This window comes from Apteryx mantelli, chromosome 35 (assembly GCF_036417845.1).
Source record: "Apteryx mantelli isolate bAptMan1 chromosome 35, bAptMan1.hap1, whole genome shotgun sequence".
Lineage (NCBI taxonomy): Eukaryota > Metazoa > Chordata > Aves > Apterygiformes > Apterygidae > Apteryx > Apteryx mantelli.
This window is the reverse complement of record NC_090012.1, coordinates 624,403-643,142: the sequence shown is the minus strand read 5'-3', so window position 1 is coordinate 643,142 and position 18,740 is coordinate 624,403. Positions and strand designations below refer to the sequence as shown.

At 69.7% G+C, this 18,740-nt stretch overlaps 1 protein-coding gene across 1 annotated transcript in view; it reads left to right on the top strand.

The window, feature by feature from the left end:
- Positions 1–2,048: 2,048 nt before the first annotated feature.
- The window catches only part of RYR1 (ryanodine receptor 1), a gene marked incomplete at its 3' end in the record, with an annotated part of 52,462 nt that continues 35,770 nt past the window's right edge, over positions 2,049–18,740 (top strand). Inside the window, 14 exon segments of the mRNA XM_067314408.1 lie at positions 2,049–2,093; positions 5,737–5,856; positions 6,564–6,668; positions 7,980–8,054; positions 8,176–8,254; positions 8,565–8,677; positions 9,511–9,604; positions 9,692–9,785; positions 9,924–10,001; positions 11,498–11,654; positions 12,463–12,627; positions 13,678–13,799; positions 14,688–14,880; positions 17,106–17,241. Coding sequence (XP_067170509.1) covers positions 2,049–2,093; positions 5,737–5,856; positions 6,564–6,668; positions 7,980–8,054; positions 8,176–8,254; positions 8,565–8,677; positions 9,511–9,604; positions 9,692–9,785; positions 9,924–10,001; positions 11,498–11,654; positions 12,463–12,627; positions 13,678–13,799; positions 14,688–14,880; positions 17,106–17,241 — 1,576 coding nt within the window.

Sequence of the window (18,740 nt, the reverse complement as noted above, 5' to 3'; positions counted from 1 at the left end):
GTGCCACCGCCGCCACCGCCGCCGCCGGGGCCGAGGCAGGAGGAACTCGGTGCGCGAGTGGGGGGGGGGTGGGGGGGAAAAGGAACTGCCGCGCGTGTGATGTCAGGCCGGACGGGGCGCGTGTCACCCGCCGCCACTGCCACCGCCACCGCCGGGGAGGGGGCCCAGGCGTCCGGGAGCCCGGCCCCCGCCTCCACCCCACGGCCTCGCCGGACGAGGGGCCCAGGCGTCCTGCCCCCCCCCACCACCACCCTGCGCCTCCTGTCTCATCCCCCCCCCCCCCACCCCGTCCCCGTCGCGCCAGCGAGGGGCCCAGGCGTCCGGGCTGGGAGCCCTCGCGCGGGAGCCGCCAGACGTCGCTGCCCCGGGAGGAGGGCCCAGGCGTCCGGGCGGTTTCCCGGCCGCCTTTGGGGAAGCTGCTAGGCTGCGCGGCCCCATAGATCCCTGGCCCCACTGGGGACCCCCCCCCCCACAACCTTGGGGACCCCCCGCCCCCTTGCTGAGACCAGGGAACCCCCCAGCAGTGCCCCTGCCCCTGGGGACCCCTGCGCTGTGGGTCCCTGCGCCGTGGGGCACCCCTGGGCCATGGGTCTCTGCACCATGGGGCACCCCACACCATGGGGCACCCCGTGCTGTGGGTCCCTGCGCTGTGGGTCCCTGCGCCATGGGTCCCGGTGCTGTGGGTCCCCACGCCGTGGGGCAACTCCTGGGCCATGGGGCACCCCGTGCCGTGGGTCCCTGTGCCGTGGGTCCCATCCCCGCGCTCAGCCCCACACCGAGGAAGGAGGAAAGAAGGAAGCAAAGGCGGTTTGGGGTGGGGGCCGGGGGGGCCGGGGGGGGACACGGGGGCACCTGGGGGCACCTGGGGGCACCTGGGGGCACCCGGGAGACACCCAGGACTTGGGGACGGCAGTGGGGGGGGGGGTGGCAATGGGGCTGGGGACTGGGGGGGGGGCACTTGGGGGTCCAGGGTCCCCCCACAGCGGCCGTCTGGCCCCACACGGCCGGGGGCAGCGGGGACACGGCGGGGGGGGGGGTCTGGTCCTGTCCTGTCCCCCCCCTCCCCATCCCCCGTCCCTGCAGGTGGCGGCGATGGAGGCGATTGCAGCCAGCTGCCTCGTTAGCGCCCGGCTAATTAACTGGGGGCAGCTGAGGGGCTCCAGCCCTTTGGGGGGGGAAGCCAGGTTCAGCCCCCCCCCACGCGGTGGGGAGGTCCAAAGTGAGCAGCCGGCCCGGACGCCTGGGCCCCCCCCCCCTCCCGGACGCCTGGGCCCCCCCTCCCCCGGACGCCTGGGCCCCCCCCCCCGGACGCCTGGGCCCCCTCCCTGCTGTGTGCCAGGACGCCTGGGAGCTATTTCTGGCCCTGTGAGATGGGGGGGGGGGGGGGGGGTTAGAGCAGGAAAGGGTGCTCGGACGCCTGGGTCCCCCCCCCCCGGACGCCTGGGTCCCTTCTCCCTCCTCCTCCTCCTCTTCCTGCTGCTGGGACTCCTGGGCCCCGTCTGACCCCCTCCAGGTTCCCCCCCACCCCCCACCCCCGGCCCCTGCTCCTGGGGGAACCCAGTGCCCCCCCCCCCCAAAAAAAAAGCTGGACTCTGCTGGGCAGCCCTGGGCTCGCGCCAGTATCCCCAGCTGGGATGAACTGGGATGTGCTGGGATGGGATTCCCCCCCACCCCCCGGGGGGGGGGGCTGCGGGGAGCCTTGAGGGGGGGGGCCCAGGCGTCCGGGTTGTGCCCCCCCCCCTCCCCCAGCCCCTTCAAGGGAGGGGGGGCCCAGGCGTCCGGGCCCCTCCCATCCCCTTAGACGGGGGGGGGGGGGGTGTCGGTGCCTCAGTTTCCCCGTCCGTCTGTCTGTCCGTCCCCCCCCCGGGTCCCTCCCTGTTACGTGGCACCGGGGGACGGGCCTGCGGCACCGGGACGCAGCAGCGCCCCGCGACACCCGGACACCGGCGGCGGGGACCCACCGGTGACCAGTGACCCACCAGTGACCATCGACTGGTGACGGGGACCCACCGGTGACGGGGACCCACCGGTGACCGGTGCCCGCAGCCATGGCCGAGGGTGACGGGGAGGACGATGTCCAGTTCCTGCGGACCGTGAGTGGGGGGATACTGGGGGGAACTGGGATTGGGGAGCTGGGGATACTGGGGGGAACTGGGGGACACTGGGACAGGGAGAGCTGGGGGGTCTGGGATGAGAGAAGCTGGGGGGACTGGGACAGGGGGAGCTGGGGATACTGGGGGCACTGGGAACTGGGGTTACTGGGGGAACTGGGACGGGGGAACTGGAGGTACTGGGGGCACTGGGGGACACTGGGACAGGGAGAGCGGGGGGAACTGGGATGGGGGAGCTGGGGATACTGGGGGCACTGGGACAGAAGGAGCTGGGGGGACTGGGACAGGGGGAACTGGAGGTACTGGGGGCACTGGGACAGAAGGAGCTGGGGGGACTGGGACAGGGGGAGCTGGGGATACTGGGGGCACTGGGACAGAAGGAGCTGGGGGGACTGGGACAGGGGGAGCTGGAGGTACTGGGGGAACTGGGACAGAAGGAGCTGGGGGGACTGGGACAGGGGGAGCTGGAGGTACTGGGGGCACTGGAGGAACTGGTGAGGGGGCTCTGGGAGGATACTGGGGGGAATTGGACTGGGGACAGCTGGGGATACTGGGGGCTGGAACTGGGAGGGACTGGGGGAAACTGGTGGGGGGGAACTGGGGAGACTGGTGTGGGGGGAACTGGGGAGACTGGGGAGCCGGGCTTGGGAGGGACTGGGGGAACTGGGAGGTACTGGGAGGGGGTCAAGCACAGCGGGGGGGTACTGGGATGGGGTGGGGGGGGCAGCGGGTGCCTGGCGACCCCCCCCTCCCCATTGCACAGGGTAATTAGGAGCCCTAACGAGCTGTGGGGGGGGGGGCTCTGGTGCATGTGCAAGGGGCGGGCGTGCAAGGCGTGTGCACACGTGTGAGGTGTGCGTGTGCGAGGCGTGTGCGAGGCGTGTGCGAGGCGTGTGCAAGGCGTGTGCAAGGCGTGCACACGTGTGAGCTGTGCGTGTGCAAGGCTGCGCGTGTGCAAGGCGCCGGCCCCCCCCCCCCCGTGCGAGGCCCCGGCCGGCTTGCACACGCGCGTGCCCCGATTCGGGGGGGGGGGGGGCGGCAGCTCCACCTGTCCGGCGGCAACTCGAGAGCTGCCTTTCGGCTCCCAAAAAAGCAACGTGCAAAGCCGGGGGGGGGGGTGCAGCTGTCCGGGGGGGGGGGATGAAACTAGATCGGGGCTGTCGGGGGGGGGGGCAGCAGGGTGCCCGGACGCCTGGGCCCCACGAGCCGGGGGGACCCGGGGGCTGTCGTGCCAGGGGGTGTCCCGCGCGTCCCCCCCCCCCAGCACAGTGGCACATTGGGTCCAAAAATACCCTTTTTGGGGAGGGCGGTGGCCCAGTTCCCTGCTTTGTCCCAATTCCTGGCAGTTTGTCCTCAAAACGGCAGCGGGGGGGGGGCCCTAATTGCTTCGCGGGGCTGTTAATTGCCGCGGCCCCCCCCCCCCCGGGAGCAGCCGCCTAATTTCCAAACCTGGCTGCGGGGGGGGGATCAAGGACGAGGAGGCGTCCTTGGCGGGGGTGGGGGGGCCCAGGCGTCCGGGCCCCGGCTGTGCTGTGGGGTCCTGAGTCATGACCCCCCCCCCGGGGAAACTGAGGCACGGGGGGAGCCCAGGCGTCCGGGTCCCTCCCTGCGGGGAGCCTAGAGAGAGGGCCCAGGCGTCCGGGCCCCCCCCCCCGCTCAGCTGAGACCCGGGGTGAGCCCAGGCGTCCGGGCGGGCCCAGGCGTCCGGGCCGCTGGCATCCCCGGCCCGCGGCAGGAATTTGGCCGGAGCGACGGGCGCAGGTGGAGGCTGTTTGTGGGGCTCCGTTTGCAGCGTCATGTGGCTGCGATGGGGGGGGGCCCGGACGCCTGGGCCCCCGGACGCCTGGGCCCCTGCGGGGGGGGGGGGGGGCTGGTGACGCTGCGGAGATCAGAGCGGGGCTGGTCCCTGCGGCATGGGGAAACTGAGGCACGGAGGGGCTGGGGGGGACCCGGGTGTCCGGGCTCCCACTGCCCCATGGAGGACCCAGGCGTCCGGGCTGCCCCCTGCCTGCCCTATAGACCCTATGGGGCTGGGACCCAGGCGTCCGAGCTGCCCCCCACCTGCCCTATAGACCCTATGGGGCTGGGACCCAGGCGTCCAGGCTGCCCCCCGCCCGCCCTATAGATCCTATGGGGCTGGGACCCAGGCGTCCAGGCTGCCCCCCGCCCGCCCTATAGATCCTATGGGGCTGGGGGGACACCCTGGGGGTCGAGCTCCCCCTGACCCACCCTCTGGGCTGGGGGGGCACCCAGGGGTCCAGGTTCCCTTCGACCCACCCCACAGACCCCATAGGGCTGGGGGACACCCAGGGGTCCAGGTTCCCCCCCAACCCAGCCCATAGACCCTGGTGAGCAGAAGGGGGGGGCCCAGGCGTCCGGGCGGGGCAGGCAGGCAGGGGTATGGGGGCCCAGGCGTCCGGGTGGGCAGGCAGGGGCACGAGGGCCCAGGCGTCCGGGCAGCAGGCAGGGACGTGGGGCCCAGGCGTCCAGGCGGGCAGGCAGGGAGTATGGGGGCCCAGGCGTCCCGGGCAGGCAGGCAGGGGTCCAGGCAGGCAGGCAGGGGTGCGGGGGCCCAGGCGTCCAGGCAGGCAGGGGCACGAGGGCCCAGGCGTCGGGCAGGCAGGCAGGGACGTGGGGGCCCAGGCGTCCGGGCAGGCAGGCAGGCAGGGGTGCGGGGGCCCAGGCGTCCGGGCAGGCAGGGACATGGGGGCCCAGGCATCCAGGCAGGCAGGCAGGCAGGGGCCGAGTTGTCCGGGCAGGCAGGCAGGCAGGAGTATGGGGGCCCAGGCATCCGGGCAGGCAGGCAGGGGCACGAGGGCCCAGGCGTCCGGGCAGGCAGGCAGGCAGGGGCACGAGGGCCCAGGCGTCCGGGCAGGCAGGCAGGCAGGGACATGGGGGCCCAGGCGTCCGGGCAGGCAGGCAGGGGCACGAGGGCCCAGGCGTCCGGGCGGGCAGGCAGGGGCACGAGGGCCCAGGCGTCCGGGCAGGCAGGCAGGCAGGGACATGGGGGCCCAGGCGTCCGGGCAGGCAGGCAGGCAGGGGCACGAGGGCCCAGGCATCCGGGCAGGCAGGCAGGGACGTTGGGGGCCCAGGCGTCCGGGCAGGCAGGCAGGCAGGGGCACGAGGGCCCAGGCGTCCGGGCGGGCAGGCAGGCAGGGGCACGAGGGCCCAGGCGTCCGGGCGGGCAGGCAGGCAGGGGCGCGGGGCCCAGGCGTCCGGGCAGGCAGGCAGGGACGTGGGGGCCCAGGCGTCCGGGCAGGCAGGCAGGCAGGGACGTGGGGACCCAGGCGTCCGGGCGGGCAGGCAGGGGCGCAGGGCCCAGGCGTCCGGGCAGGCAGGCAGGCAGGGACATGGGGGCCCAGGCGTCCGGGCAGGCGGGCAGGCAGGGGCGCAGGGCCCAGGCATCCGGGCAGGCAGGCAGGGATGTGGGGGCCCAGGCGTCCGGGCAGGCGGGCAGGCAGGGGCACGAGGGCCCAGGCGTCCGGGCAGGCAGGCAGGCAGGGACGTGGGGGCCCAGGCGTCCGGGCAGGCAGGCAGGCAGGGACGTGGGGGCCCAGGCGTCCGGGCGGGCGGGCAGGCAGGGGCGCGGGGCCCAGGCGTCCGGGCTGAGCGGGGCCTCCCGCAGGACGACGAGGTGGTGCTCCAGTGCACCACCACCTTCCTCAAGGAGCAGCTGAAGCTCTGCCTGGCGGCCGAGGGCTTCGGCAACCGCCTCTGCTTCCTCGAGCCCACCTCCAACGCCCAGGTGAGCCCGGGGGGACGCGGGGACGCCACGCACCGCCGGGCGTGGGGACACGGGGACACCACGCACCGCCAGGCGTGGGGACACGGGGGACTTGGGGACACCTTGCACCGCCAGGCATGGGGACATGGGGACACCACACACCACCAGGCATAGGGACAAGGGGGACTTGGGGACACCTTGCACCGCCAGGCATGGGGACACGGGGACACCACACACCGCCAGGCATAGGGACAAGGGGACTTGGGGACACCTTGCACCGCCAGGCATGGGGACACGGGGACACCACACACCGCCAGGCATAGGGACAAGGGGGACTTGGGGACACCTTGCACCGCCAGGCATGGGGACACGGGGGACTTGGGGCACCCCATACCACTTGGCACGGGGACAAGGGGGACTTGGGGACACCCCATACCACCTGGCATGGGGACATGGGGCACCCTGTCCTGCCAGGCATGGGGACAAGGGGCACCCCATACCACCAGACATGGGGACAAGGGGGACTTGGGGACATGGGGACAAGGGGGGACTTGGGCCACCCCATATGGCCTGACGTGGGGACCCCCAGTACCGTGGGGACGTAAGGGACACGGGGAGCACCCTGTACCCCCTGGCACGAGGACACGGGGACACGAGGGCACACGGGACCGGGGGGGGGTGGTGGCAGCGTGCCCCGTCCCCCCCCCCCGACACCGCTGTCCCCCCAGAACGTGCCCCCCGACCTGGCCGTGTGCTGCTTCGTGCTGGAGCAGTCGCTGTCGGTGCGGGCGCTGCAGGAGATGTTGGCCAACAGCTCAGAGACCGGCGGCGAGGTGAGCGGCCCCGGGGGGGCCCAGGCGTCCGGGGGAGGGGGGAGGGCCCAGGCGTCCGGGGGGGCCCAGGCGTCCCGGCCCCCCGTGACCGCCTCTCTTCTCTCTCTCCCCCCACCTCCGCCCACCCCAGGGGGTCGACCTGGACAAGTGGGTAGGTGCCACCGTGGTGCAGTGACCCCCCTTCCTCCTCCTCGCCTTCGTCCCCATCCTCCTCCTCCTCCTCCTGCACCCCTGCTCCGGAGTGCGGCCTCCTCCCGACTCCCTGCAGCCTCTCCCTGTCTCAGCATGGGCCCAGGTGTCCGGGCGGGCTCCCGTGTGTGCCCTGACCCCCCAACCTCCCCTTACACCCCCTGCCCGGCTCCCTGATCCCACGGCCTCTCCCTGCCTCCGCATGGATCCTGGATGCGAACCCCAGCCCCGGCACGGGCCGTGCGAGGCAGTCATGCAAAACGCACTGTGTGCAATGCACGAGGCCCCCAGCGCGGGCCGTGCAAGGCAGTTGTGCAATGTGCAAGGTGCCTGGCACGGGCTGTGCAAAGCACACGGCGATGCACGAGGTCCCTGGCACGGGCCGTGCAAGGCAGTTGTGCGACGCACAAGGTGTCCAGCATGGGCCATGCAAAGCACACTGTGCGATGCCTGAGGCGCCCGGCATGGGTTGTGCAAGGCAGTCGTGCAATGCACAAAGCACCCAGCCTGGGCCGTGCAAAACGGTTGTGCAATGCACAAGGCTCCCAGCCTGGGCCGTGCGATGCATGATGCACCTGGCACGGGCTGTGCAAAGCAGTCGTGCAATGCACAAGACACCCAGCGTGGGCTGTGCAAAGCGGTTGTGCAATGCACAAAGCACCCAGCGTGAGCCGTGCAATGCACAAGACACCCAGTGTGGGCCATGCAAAGCAGTTGTGCAATGCACAAAGCACCCAGTGTGGGCCGTGCAAAGCAGCCGTGCAATGCACGAGACACCCAGCGTGGGCCGTGCAAAGCAGTCGTGCAATGCACAAAGAACCCAGCGTGGGCTGTGCAAAGCAGTCGTGCAATGCACGAGACACCCAGTGTGGGCTGTGCAAAGCAGCCGTGCAATGCACAAAGCACCCAGCGTGAGCTGTGCAAAGCAGTCGTGCAATGCACAAGGCACTCGGCACATCCCGTGCGTTCACGAGGCAGCCGTGTGCTGTCGGCGCGGGGTGCAACGCAGGCGGCTCCGGCGCACAGGGGACGTCTCGAGCAGGACCCCGGTGGGTCCCGGGGACGTGCCAGCACTGGGCTGATGCCGGCGCCTCTCGCGTCCCCCCCCCCCCCATTTTGCAGTCGTCCCAGGGCGGCGGGCACCGGACCCTGCTCTACGGCCACGCCATCCTCCTGCGGCACTCGCACAGCGGCATGGTGAGCGGGGACCCTCCCCGGGCACGGGGGACCCTCCTTGTGCACGGCCCGCACCCGCGGGGGGCCCAGGCGTCCGGGCGGCCCCGTGACACCGTGTCGTCCCCCCCCCCCAACCCCGCAGTACCTGAGCTGTCTCACCACGTCCCGCTCGGTGACCGACAAACTCGCCTTCGACGTGGGGCTGCAGAAGGACGCGACGGGTAGGTGGGCGCCCGGGGGTGCAGCCGGGCGGGGGGGGGGTTTGGGGACCCCCCCGGGCTCATTGGGGGGGAGTTTGGGGGTCCCCAAGTGCCCTATAGGGTGGGGGTCCCCGCTTGTCCCTCGGTGGGGGTCCCTGCTTGCCCCTCTATGGGGTCCCCGAGTGCCCTATAGGGTGGGGGTCCCTGCTTGTACCTCTATGGGGTCCCCAAGTGCCCTATAGGGTGGGGGTCCCGAAGCACTCTGGAGGGGGGGGGGATTTGGGGGTCCGGCACCCCCCGGCCCGCGCTGACGCCGCCCCCCCCCCCCAAGGCGAGGCGTGCTGGTGGACCATGCACCCCGCGTCCAAGCAGCGCTCGGAGGGCGAGAAGGTGCGCGTGGGCGACGACCTGATCCTCGTGAGCGTCTCCTCCGAGCGCTACCTGGTGAGCGGCGCGCGGGCCCTGCTCGTGCCGGGGCGTGCGAGGCGAGCGCTGGGGTGCAAAGGCTGTGCTTGTGCGAGGCTGTGCAAGCTGAGCACCAGTGTGCAATGACTGTGCTTGTGCGAGGGTGTGCAAGACGAGTGCTGGGGTGCAAAGACTGCTCGTGCCAGGGCGTGCGAGGTGAGCGCTGGGGTGCAAAGACTGCTGGTGTCAGGGCGTGCAAGGTGAGCACTGGTGTGCAAAGACTGCTGGTGCCAGGCTGTGCAAGCTGAGCGCTGGGGTGCAAAGACTGCTGCTGCGAGGGTGTGCAAGGTGAGCGCTGGTGTGCAAAGACTGCTGTGCTGGTGTCAGGGTGTGTAAGGTGAGCACTGGTGTGCAAAGGTGTGAGGGTGTGCAAGATGAACACCAGTGTGCAAGGGCCATGCTGGTGCGAGGGCATGCAAAGTGAATGCCAGTGTGCGAGGGCCATGGTGGTGTGAGGGTGTGCAAGGTGAACGCCAGAGTGCAAGGGCCATGGTGGTGCAAGCTGAGCAGTGGTGTGCAAAGACTGTGCTGGTATGAGGGTGTGCAAGGTGAACACCAGCATGCAAGCACTATACTGGTGCAAGGGCGTGCAAGGCGAACACCAGCGCGCAAGGGCCACGGTGGCGCAAGCTGAGCAGCGGTGTGCAAAGGCTGTGCTGGCGCGAGGGCGTGCAAGGGCTGTGCCGGCACGAGGGCAGGGCGTGCAAGGCGAGCACCAGCGTGCAAGGGCTGCACGGGCACACGAAGCCGCCAAGGCCGCGTGCGCCCGGACGCCTGGGCCCCGGCGGCTGACGTCTCCCCCCCCCCCCCAGCACCTCTCGACGGCGAGCGGGGAGCTGCAGGCGGACGCCTCCTTCATGCAGACGCTCTGGAACATGAACCCCATCTGCTCGGGCTCCGAGGAAGGTGGGGGCCCCGGCATGGGATGGGGGGGGGGGGGCCCGGACACCTGGGCCCCTTGGCCCTCATTGACCCCCCCGGTCCCCTCCCCAGGCTACGTCACGGGCGGCCACGTCACGCGCCTCTTCCACGGCCACATGGACGAGTGCTTGACCACGTCGTCGCCGGAGCAGGGCGACGAGCGCAGGTGCGGCGGCTCGGGGGGGGGGGGGGGGGCGCCCGGACGCCTGGGCCCCAGCTCGTTTTTGGGGGAGGTGGGGGTGGGGGGGGTCCGGCTCGGTTCCCCCTCCCCCCCCCCAGCCCTGACCCGGCTCTGTCCCCGCAGCAGCGTGGTCAACTACGAGGGCGGCGCCGTCTGCACACACGCGCGGTCCCTCTGGCGCCTGGAGCCCCTGCGCATCAGGTTGGGGGGGCCTGGGGGGGGTCCTGGGGGGGGTCCTGGGGTCCAGGGTACCCAGGGGTGCGCTGGGGGGCCGGGGGCTCCTGTCCAACCAGGGTGGTCCCCATGCCGGTGTCCCTGTTTGCCCTTGATGGTGTCCCCGTGCCATGTCCCCCCTCTCCCCATCCTGGCGTGATGGTGCCCTGCGTCCCCGTGCTGTGTCCTTGTGCCCTGCAGCCCCATGACGTGTCCCCATGACGTGTCCCCATGCATTGTCCCCAACCCACCATAACATGTCCCCGGGCCCCCATGATGTGTCCCCATGCATTGTCCTTGAGCCCCCATGACGCATCCCCATGACGTGTCCCCATGCATTGTCCCCAGCCCACCATGATGTGTCCCCATGCACTGTCCTTGAGCCCCCATGATGCGTCCCCATGATGTGTCCCCATGCCATGTCCCCATGCGTTGTCCTTGAGCCCCCATGATGTGTCCCCATGCATTGTCCCCAGCCCACCATGACATGTCCCCATGCATTGTCCTTGGGCCCCCACGACGCGTCCCCATGACGTGTCCCCATGCATTGTCCCTGGGCCACCATGACATGTCCCCATGCATTGTCCCCGGGCCACCATGACCTGTCCCCATGCATTGTCCTTGGGCCCCCATGGCGTGTCCCCATGATGCATCTCTGTGCATTGTCCCCAGCCCACCATGATGTGTCCCTATGCATTGTCCTTGGGCCCCCATGACATGTCCTCATGCATTGTCCCCACCCCACCATGACATGACCCCATGCATTGTCCTTGAGCCCCCATGACGCATCCCCATGATGTGTCCCCATGCGTTGTCCCCACCCCACCATAACGTGTTCCCAGGTATTGTCCTTGGGCCCCCATGATGTGTCCCCATGACATGTCCCCATGCATTGTCCCCAGCCTACCATGACGTGTCCCCATGTATTGTCCTTGAGCCCCCCCATGATGTGTCCCCATGACATGTCCCCATGTATTGTCCTTGAGCCCCCATGACATGTCCCCATGCATTGTCCCCAGCCCACCATGATGTGTCCCCATGCATTGTCCTTGAGCCCCCATGACGCATCCCCATGACATGTCCCCATGCATTGTCCCCAGCCCACCATGATGTGTCCCCATGCACTGTCCTTGAGCCCCCATGATGCGTCCCCATGATGTGTCCCCATGCCATGTCCCCATGCGTTGTCCTTGAGCCCCCATGACGTGTCCCCATGCATTGTCCCCAGCCCACCATGATGTGTCCCCATGCATTGTCCCCGGGCCACCATGACGTGTCCCCATGCATTGTCCTTGAGCCCCCATGACGCGTCCCCATGACGCATCCCCATGCATTGTCCCCAGCCCACCATGACATGTCCCCATGCATCGTCCCTGGGCCACCATGACATGTCCCCAGGCATTGTCCCCCTATGTTGTCCCTGGGCCCCATGACGTGTCCCCACGCATCATCCCTGGCCCCCGTGACATGTCCCCCCTGCGCAGCTGGAGCGGGAGCCACCTGAAGTGGGGACAGCCCTTCCGCGTGCGGCACGTCACCACGGGCCGCTACCTGGCGCTCACCGAGGACAAGGGCCTGGCCGTGGTGGAGGCGGCTGCCGCCAACACCCGCGCCTCCGCCTTCTGCTTCCGCGCCTCCAAGGTGGGACGGGGGGATGGAGAGAGGGGTGGAGGGACCGTGGCTGGGGGGTGTCCTGGGCAGGGCGGTCCCCATCCCGGTCCTGTCCTCGTGCCGTTCCCGTGCTGATCCCATGCACTGGTCCTGTCCCCATTCCCGTGCTAATCCCTATCTTGGTCCCCATCCCTGTTCCCTGTCCCCATCCTGGTCCCATTCCTATGTTGGTTTCCATCCCTGTGCCAATCCCCATCCTGGTCCTGTCCCCATCGTGATCCCCATCCCCATGCTGGTCCCCATCCCTGTCCCTATCCTGGTCCCCATCCCTGTGCCAAACTCCATCCTTGTCCCATCCCCGTGGTCCCTGTCCCCACGTTGGTTCCCATCCCCATACAGGTGCCCATCCTGGTCCCATCCCCATCGGGGTCCCATCCCTGTCCCCGTGCAGGTCCCCATTCCCATGCAGGTGCCCATCCTGGTCCTGTCCCTGTCCCCATGGGGGTCCCATCACCATGCGTGTGCCCATCCTGGTCCTATCCTCAGGCACATGCCCATCCTGGTCCTGGTCCTATCCTCAGGCACATGCCCATCCTGGTCCTGGTCCCATCCCTGTCCCCATCCTGGTCCTGTCCCCATCCCTATGCCCATCCTGGTCCCATCCCTATGCCCATCCTGGTCCTGGTCACATCCCCATGCCCGTCCTGTCCCCATCCCCATGCCCATCCTGGTCCCGTCCCTGTCCCCATCCTGGTCCTGTCCCCATCCCCATCCCCGCGGGGGTCCCAGGCCGGAGCCGTGCCCACCCCATCCCCCTGACAGCCCCGTGCCCCGGCAGGAGAAGCTGGAGGTGGTGGCCAAGCGGGACGTGGAGGGCATGGGGGCCCCGGAGATCAAGTACGGCGAGTCGCTGTGCTTCGTGCAGCACGTGGCCAGCGGGCTCTGGCTCACCTACGCCGCCGCCGACACCAAGGCCCTGCGCCTGGGGCTGCTCAAGAGGAAGGTGGGGGTCCCGGGGGGGGGGGTCTTTGAAGGTCTGGGGGTCTCCAGAGGTGGATCTCTAGGGGGGGGGGGTGGTTGGGGGGCTCTGGGGTCACCAAGAGGCGCTGGGACATCTCTGGGAGGGGGGCTTTTGGGTCCTGGGGGGGGGTTGAGGGGGTCTCTGGGGGTCTTTGGGGGGGGTGCTGGGAGTCTCTGGGGGAGGGTCTCCAGGGGGTCTTTGGGATGCTGGTGGAGTTTTGAGGGGGTCTCTGGGGGTCTTTGGGGGTGCTGGGGTCTCAGGAGCATCCCTGGGGGGGTCTCTGGGAGGTCTTTGGGGGGGGGTCTGGGTGGGCTCTGGGGGTGCTGGGAGTCTCTGGGGGGGTCTCCAGGGGGTCTTTGGGATGCTGGGGGAGTTTTGAGGGGGTCTCTGGGGGTCTTTGGGGGTGCTGGGGTCTCGGGGGCATCCCTGGGGGGGGGTCTCTGGGAAGCACTGGGAGGTCTTTGGGGGGTCTGGGGGGGCTCTGGGGGTGCTGGGGGGCTCTGGGGGGGTCTCCAGGGGGTCTTTGGGATGCTGGAGGAGTTTTGAGGGGGTCTCTGGGGGTCTTTGGGGGTGCTGGGGTCTCGGGGGCATCCCTGGGGGGGGTCTCTGGGATGCACTGGGAGGTCTTTGGGGGGTCTGGGGGGGCTCTGGGGGTGCTGGGGGGCTCTGGGGGGGTCTTTGGGGGGATATTGGGGTCCCTGGGGGGGTACTGGGGACTTCGGGGGGGGCTCCGGGGGGGTCTTTGGGGATGTTGGGGTCCCTGGGGGGGGTACTGGGGACTTCGGGGGGGGGCTCTCTGGGGATCTTTGGGTGCTGGGGGCTTTTGGGGGGGGTCTCTGGGGATGCTGGGGGGACCTGGAGGGGCACTGGGAGGTGCTGGGGGGTCTCTGGGGGGACCTGGAGGGTTGCTGGGGGCACTGGGAGGTGCTGGGGGGCACCGGAGGGGCTCTGAGGGCCCCGGGAGGCTCCTGGGGGTCTGCGGGCGGCGCCGGGGGTCCCGCTGATCACCCCCCCCCCCGTGCCCCCCCCCAGGCCATCCTGCACCAGGAGGGGCACATGGACGACGCGCTGTCGCTGAGCCGCTCGCAGCGCGAGGAGTCGCAGGCGGCGCGAATGATCTACAGCACCACCGGCCTCTACGGCCACTTCATCAAGTGCGGGCGCTGGGGCGGGGGGGGGTTGCAGGGGGCCTGGGGGGGGTTGCGTGGGGTCTGGGGGTGTGTGGAGGCCTGGGGGGGGGTTGCATGGGGCCTTAGGGGGTTGCATGGTGCTGGGGGGGGGGTTGCATGGTGCTGGGGGGCACATATGGGGCTGGAGAGGTATATAGGGACCTGGGTGGATATATGGGGCTGGGGAGGGACAAGGGCCTGGGGGACATATGGGGCTAGTGGGGGTGTATGGGGCTGGGGGGGGGGGATGTGTGGGGCTGGCGGCTTATGGGGCTTGGAGGAGGGATGTGGGGTTGGGGGGTGGCAGGGACCTGGGTGGATGCGTGGGGCTGGGGGAGGGTCTATAGGGACCTGGGTGGACGCGTGGGGCTGGGGGGGAGTCTATAGGGACCCGGGTGGACACGTGGGGCTGGGGGGAGTCTATAGGGACCTGGGTGGATGCGTGGGACTGGGGGGAGTCTATAGGGACCTGGGGGGACACGTGGGACTGGGGAGGGTCTATAGGGACCTGGGGGGACGCGTGGGACTGGGGAGGGTCTATAGGGACCTGGGTGGATGAGTGGGACTGGGGGGGGTCTATAGGGACCTGGGGGGACGCGTGGGACTGGGGAGGGTCTATAGGGACCTGGGTGGATGAGTGGGACTGGGGGGGGTCTATAGGGACCTTGGGGGATGCGTGGGGCTGGGAGTGTCTATAGGGACCTGGGGGGACGCGTGGGACTGGGGGGGGATCCCTGGGGGCCGTGGGGACCTTGCGGGGGACGTGTGGGGCTGGGAGGGCTGCAGGGACCTGGGGCAGATGCCGGTGGCCAGGAGGAGGAGGAGGACGGGGGCTTTGGGGCGGGGGGCTGACGGCGTCCCCGCCGCCCCCAGGAGCCTGGACAGCCTGTGTGGGAAGGGCAAGGGGGGGCCGGCGGCGGCGGCAGCGCTGCCCATCGCCGCCGTCATCCTGAGCCTGCAGGACCTCATCGGCTACTTCCTGCACCCGCCGGCCGAGCTGCAGCACGAGGAGCGCCAGAGCAAGCTGCGCTCGCTCAAGAGCCGCCAGAACCTCTTCCAGGAGGAGGTGGGGGGCGCCCGGGGGGGGCCGGGGGGCCGGGGACCTCCTGGGGCTGGCTGTGGGGCCGGGGGGCGGCAGGGGTGCTTGTGGGGCTGCAGGGGTGCTTATAGGGTGGTACAGGCACCTGTGGGTGCTGGTGGGGCTGCAGGGATGCTCGTGGGACCATGCAAATGCCCCAGGCTGGCTGTGGGGCTGCAGGGATGCTGGTGGGGCCATGCAGGCACCTGTGGGTGCTGGTGGGGCTGCAGGGATGCTCGTGGGGCCATGCAAATGCCCCAGGCTGGCTGTGGGGCTGCAGGGGTGCTGGTGGGGCCATGCAGGCACCGGTGGGTGCTGGTGGGGCTGCAGGGATGCTCATGGGGCTGTGCAAGCACCTGTGGGTGCTCGTGGGGCTGCAGTGGTGCTCATGGGGACATGCAGGCACCCATGGGTGCTCATAGGGCTGCAGGGGCACTTATAGGGCTGTAAAGGCACCTGTGGGTGCTTGTGGGGCCATGCAGGCACCTATGGGTGCTGGTGGGGCTGCAGGGATGCTCGTGGGGATGTGTGGGCACCGGTGGGTGCTGGTGGGGCTGCAGGGGTGCTTATAGGGTGGTGCAGGCACCTGTGGGTGCTGGTGGGGCTGCAGGGATGCTCGTGGGACCATGCAAATGCCCCAGGCTGGCTGTGGGGCTGCAGGGGTGCTGGTGGGGCCATGCAGGCACCTGTGGGTGCTGGTGGGGCTGCAGGGGTGCTGGTGGGGATGTGCAGGCACCAGTGGGTGCTGGTGGGGCTGCAGGGATGCTCGTGGGGCCATGCAAATGCCCCAGGCTGGCTGTGGGGCTGCAGGGGTGCTGGTGGGGCCATGCAGGCACCTGTGGGTGCTGGTGGGGCTGCAGGGGTGCTGGTGGGGATGTGCAGGCACCAGTGGGTGCTGGTGGGGCTGCAGGGATGCTCGTGGGGCCATGCAAATGCCCCAGGCTGGCTGTGGGGCTGCAGGGATGCTCATGGGGCTGTTCAAGCACCTGTGGGTGCTTGTGGGGCTGCAGTGGTGCTCATGGGGACATGCAGGCACCCATGGGTGCTCATAGGGCTGCAGGGGCACTTATAGGGCTGTAAAGGCACCTGTGGGTGCTCATGGGGCCATGCAGGCACCTGTGGGTGCTGGTGGGGCTGCAGGGATGCTCGTGGGGATGTGTGGGCACCGGTGGGTGCTGGTGGGGCTGCAGGGGTGCTTATAGGGTGGTGCAGGCACCTGTGGGTGCTCGTGGGGCTGCAGAGATGCTCATGGGACCATGCAAATGCCCCAGGCTCACTGTGGGCCTGCAGGGATGCTGGTGGGGCCATGCAGGCACCGGTGGGTGCTTGTGGGGCTGCAGGGGTGCTGGTGGGGCCGTGCAAATGCCCCAGGCTGGCTGTGGGGCTGCAGGGGTGCTCGTGGGGCTGCAGGGATGCTCATGGGGCTGTGCAAGCACCTGTGGGTGCTTGTGGGGCTACAGGGATGCTTGTGGGGACGTGCAGGCACTGGTGGGTGCTGGTGGTGTCATGCAAGCACCTGTGGGTGCTTGTGGGGCTGCAGGGGTGCTCATGGTGACGTGCAGGCACTGGTGGGTGTTTGTGGGGCTGCAGGGATGCTCATGGTGATGTGCAGGCACCTATGGGTGTTCATGGGGCTGCAGGGATGCTTGTGGGGCAGTGCAGGCACCGGTGGGTGCTGCTGGGGCTGCAGGGGTGCTGGTGGGGCCATGCAGGCACTGGTGGGTGCTGGTGGGGCTGCAGGAATGCTCGTGGGGCTTCAGGGGTGCTTATAGGGCTGTACAGGCACCTGTGGGTGCTTGTGGGGCTGCAGGGGTGCTGGTGGGGCCATGCAGGCACTGGTGGGTGCTGGTGGGGCTGCAGGGATGCTCGTGGGGACGTGCAGGCACCTGTGGGTGCTGGTGGGGCTGCAGGGATGCTGGTGGGGCCATGCAGGCACCTGTGGGTGCTGGTGGGGCTGCAGGGGTGCTGGTGAGGCCATGCAGGCACCCATGGGTGCTTGTGGGGCTGCAGGGATGCTCGTGGGCAGTGCAGGCACCCATGGGTGCTTGTGGGGCTGCAGGGGTGCTGGTGGGGCCATGCAGGCACCTGTGGGTGCTTGTGGGGCTGCAGGGGTGCTTACAGGGTGGTGCAGGCACTCATGGGTGCTCATAGGGCTGCAGGGGTGCTGGTGGGGGCCCGCGGCGTGACACCCCCCCCCCCCCCGGCGCCCCCAGGGCATGATCACGCTGGTGCTGAACTGCATCGACCGCCTCAACGTGTACAGCACGGCCGCCCACTTCGCCGAGTTCGCCGGCGAGGAGGCCGCTGCCTCCTGGAAGAAGATCGTCAACCTGCTCTACGAGCTGCTGGGTGCGCGGGGGGGGGGGGGTCTGGGGGGGCTACAGGGGCGCAACGAGGGCAATATGGAACTTGGGTACGCAGGGTGATATGGGGGTGCCCGGGGGGGGGGGTGTAGGATGCTTCGGGGGAGATGAGCAATATGGGTGCTATAGGGGTTGGGTGCACGAGGGCCATGGGTGCACCGTGGGGCTGGAGGCATAGGGCACGGTGCTGGGCCATGGGTGCTCCATGGGGCTGGGTGCACCATGGGGCTGGAGGCACAGGGCCATGGGTGCCCCATAAGGGCATGGTGCTGGGCCATGGGTGCACTATGGAGCTGGAGGCATGGGACTGTGGGTGCACTATGGGGCTGAATGTATAGGGCCGTGGGTGCACTATGGGGCTGGAGGCATAGGGCATGGTGCTGGGCAATGGGTGCATGGGGCCATGGGTGCACAATGGGGCTGGGTGCATGGGGCTGGAGGCACAGGGCCACGGGTGCACTATGGGGCTGGAGGCACAGAGCCATGGGTGCCCCATAAGGGCATGGTGCTGGGCCATGGGTGCACCATGGGGCTGGAGGCGTAGGACTGTGGGTGCGCTATGGGGCTGAATGTATAGGGCCATGGGTGCACCATGGGGCTGGAAGCATAGGGCATGGTGCTGGGCAATGGGTGCATGGGGCCATGGGTGCACTATGGGGTTGGGTGCATGGGGCTGGAGGCACAGAGCCATGGGTGCCCCATAAGGGCATGGTGCTGGGCCATGGGTGCACCATGGGGCTGGAGGCATGGGACTGTGGGTGCACTATGGGGCTGAATGTATAGGGCCATGGGTGCACCATGGGGCTGGAAGCATAGGGCATGGTGCTGGGCAATGGGTGCATGGGGCCATGGGTGCACTATGGGGTTGGGTGCATGGGGCTGGAGGCACAGAGCCATGGGTGCCCCATAAGGGCATGGTGCTGGGCCATGGGTGCACCATGGGGCTGGAGGCATGGGACTGTGGGTGCACTATGGGGCTGAATGTATAGGGCCATGGGTGCACCATGGGGCTGGAAGCATAGGGCATGGTGCTGGGCAATGGGTGCATGGGGCCATGGGTGCACTATGGGGCTGGGTGCATGGGGCTGGAGGCACAGGGCCACGGGTGCGCTATGGGGCTGGAGGCATAGGGCATGGTGCTGGGCAATGGGTGCATGGGGCCATGGGTGCACAATGGGGCTGGGTGCATGGGGCTGGAGGCACAGGGCCACGGGTGCGCTATGGGGCTGGAGACATAGGGCATGGTGCTGGGCAATGGGTGCATGGGGCCATGGGTGCACCATGGGGCTGGAGGCATGGGACTGTGGGTGCACTATGGGGCTGAATGTATAGGGCCATAGGTGCACTATGGGGCTGGATGTATAGGGCCATGGGTGCACCATGGGGCTCGGGGCTCCGCTGGCAGCAAGGCGGACGCGGTCCCCGTGCGAGACCGTGCACGAGCCATGGGGGCCGGGCGCTGCCCCACGGCGCCTCGGCCGGGAG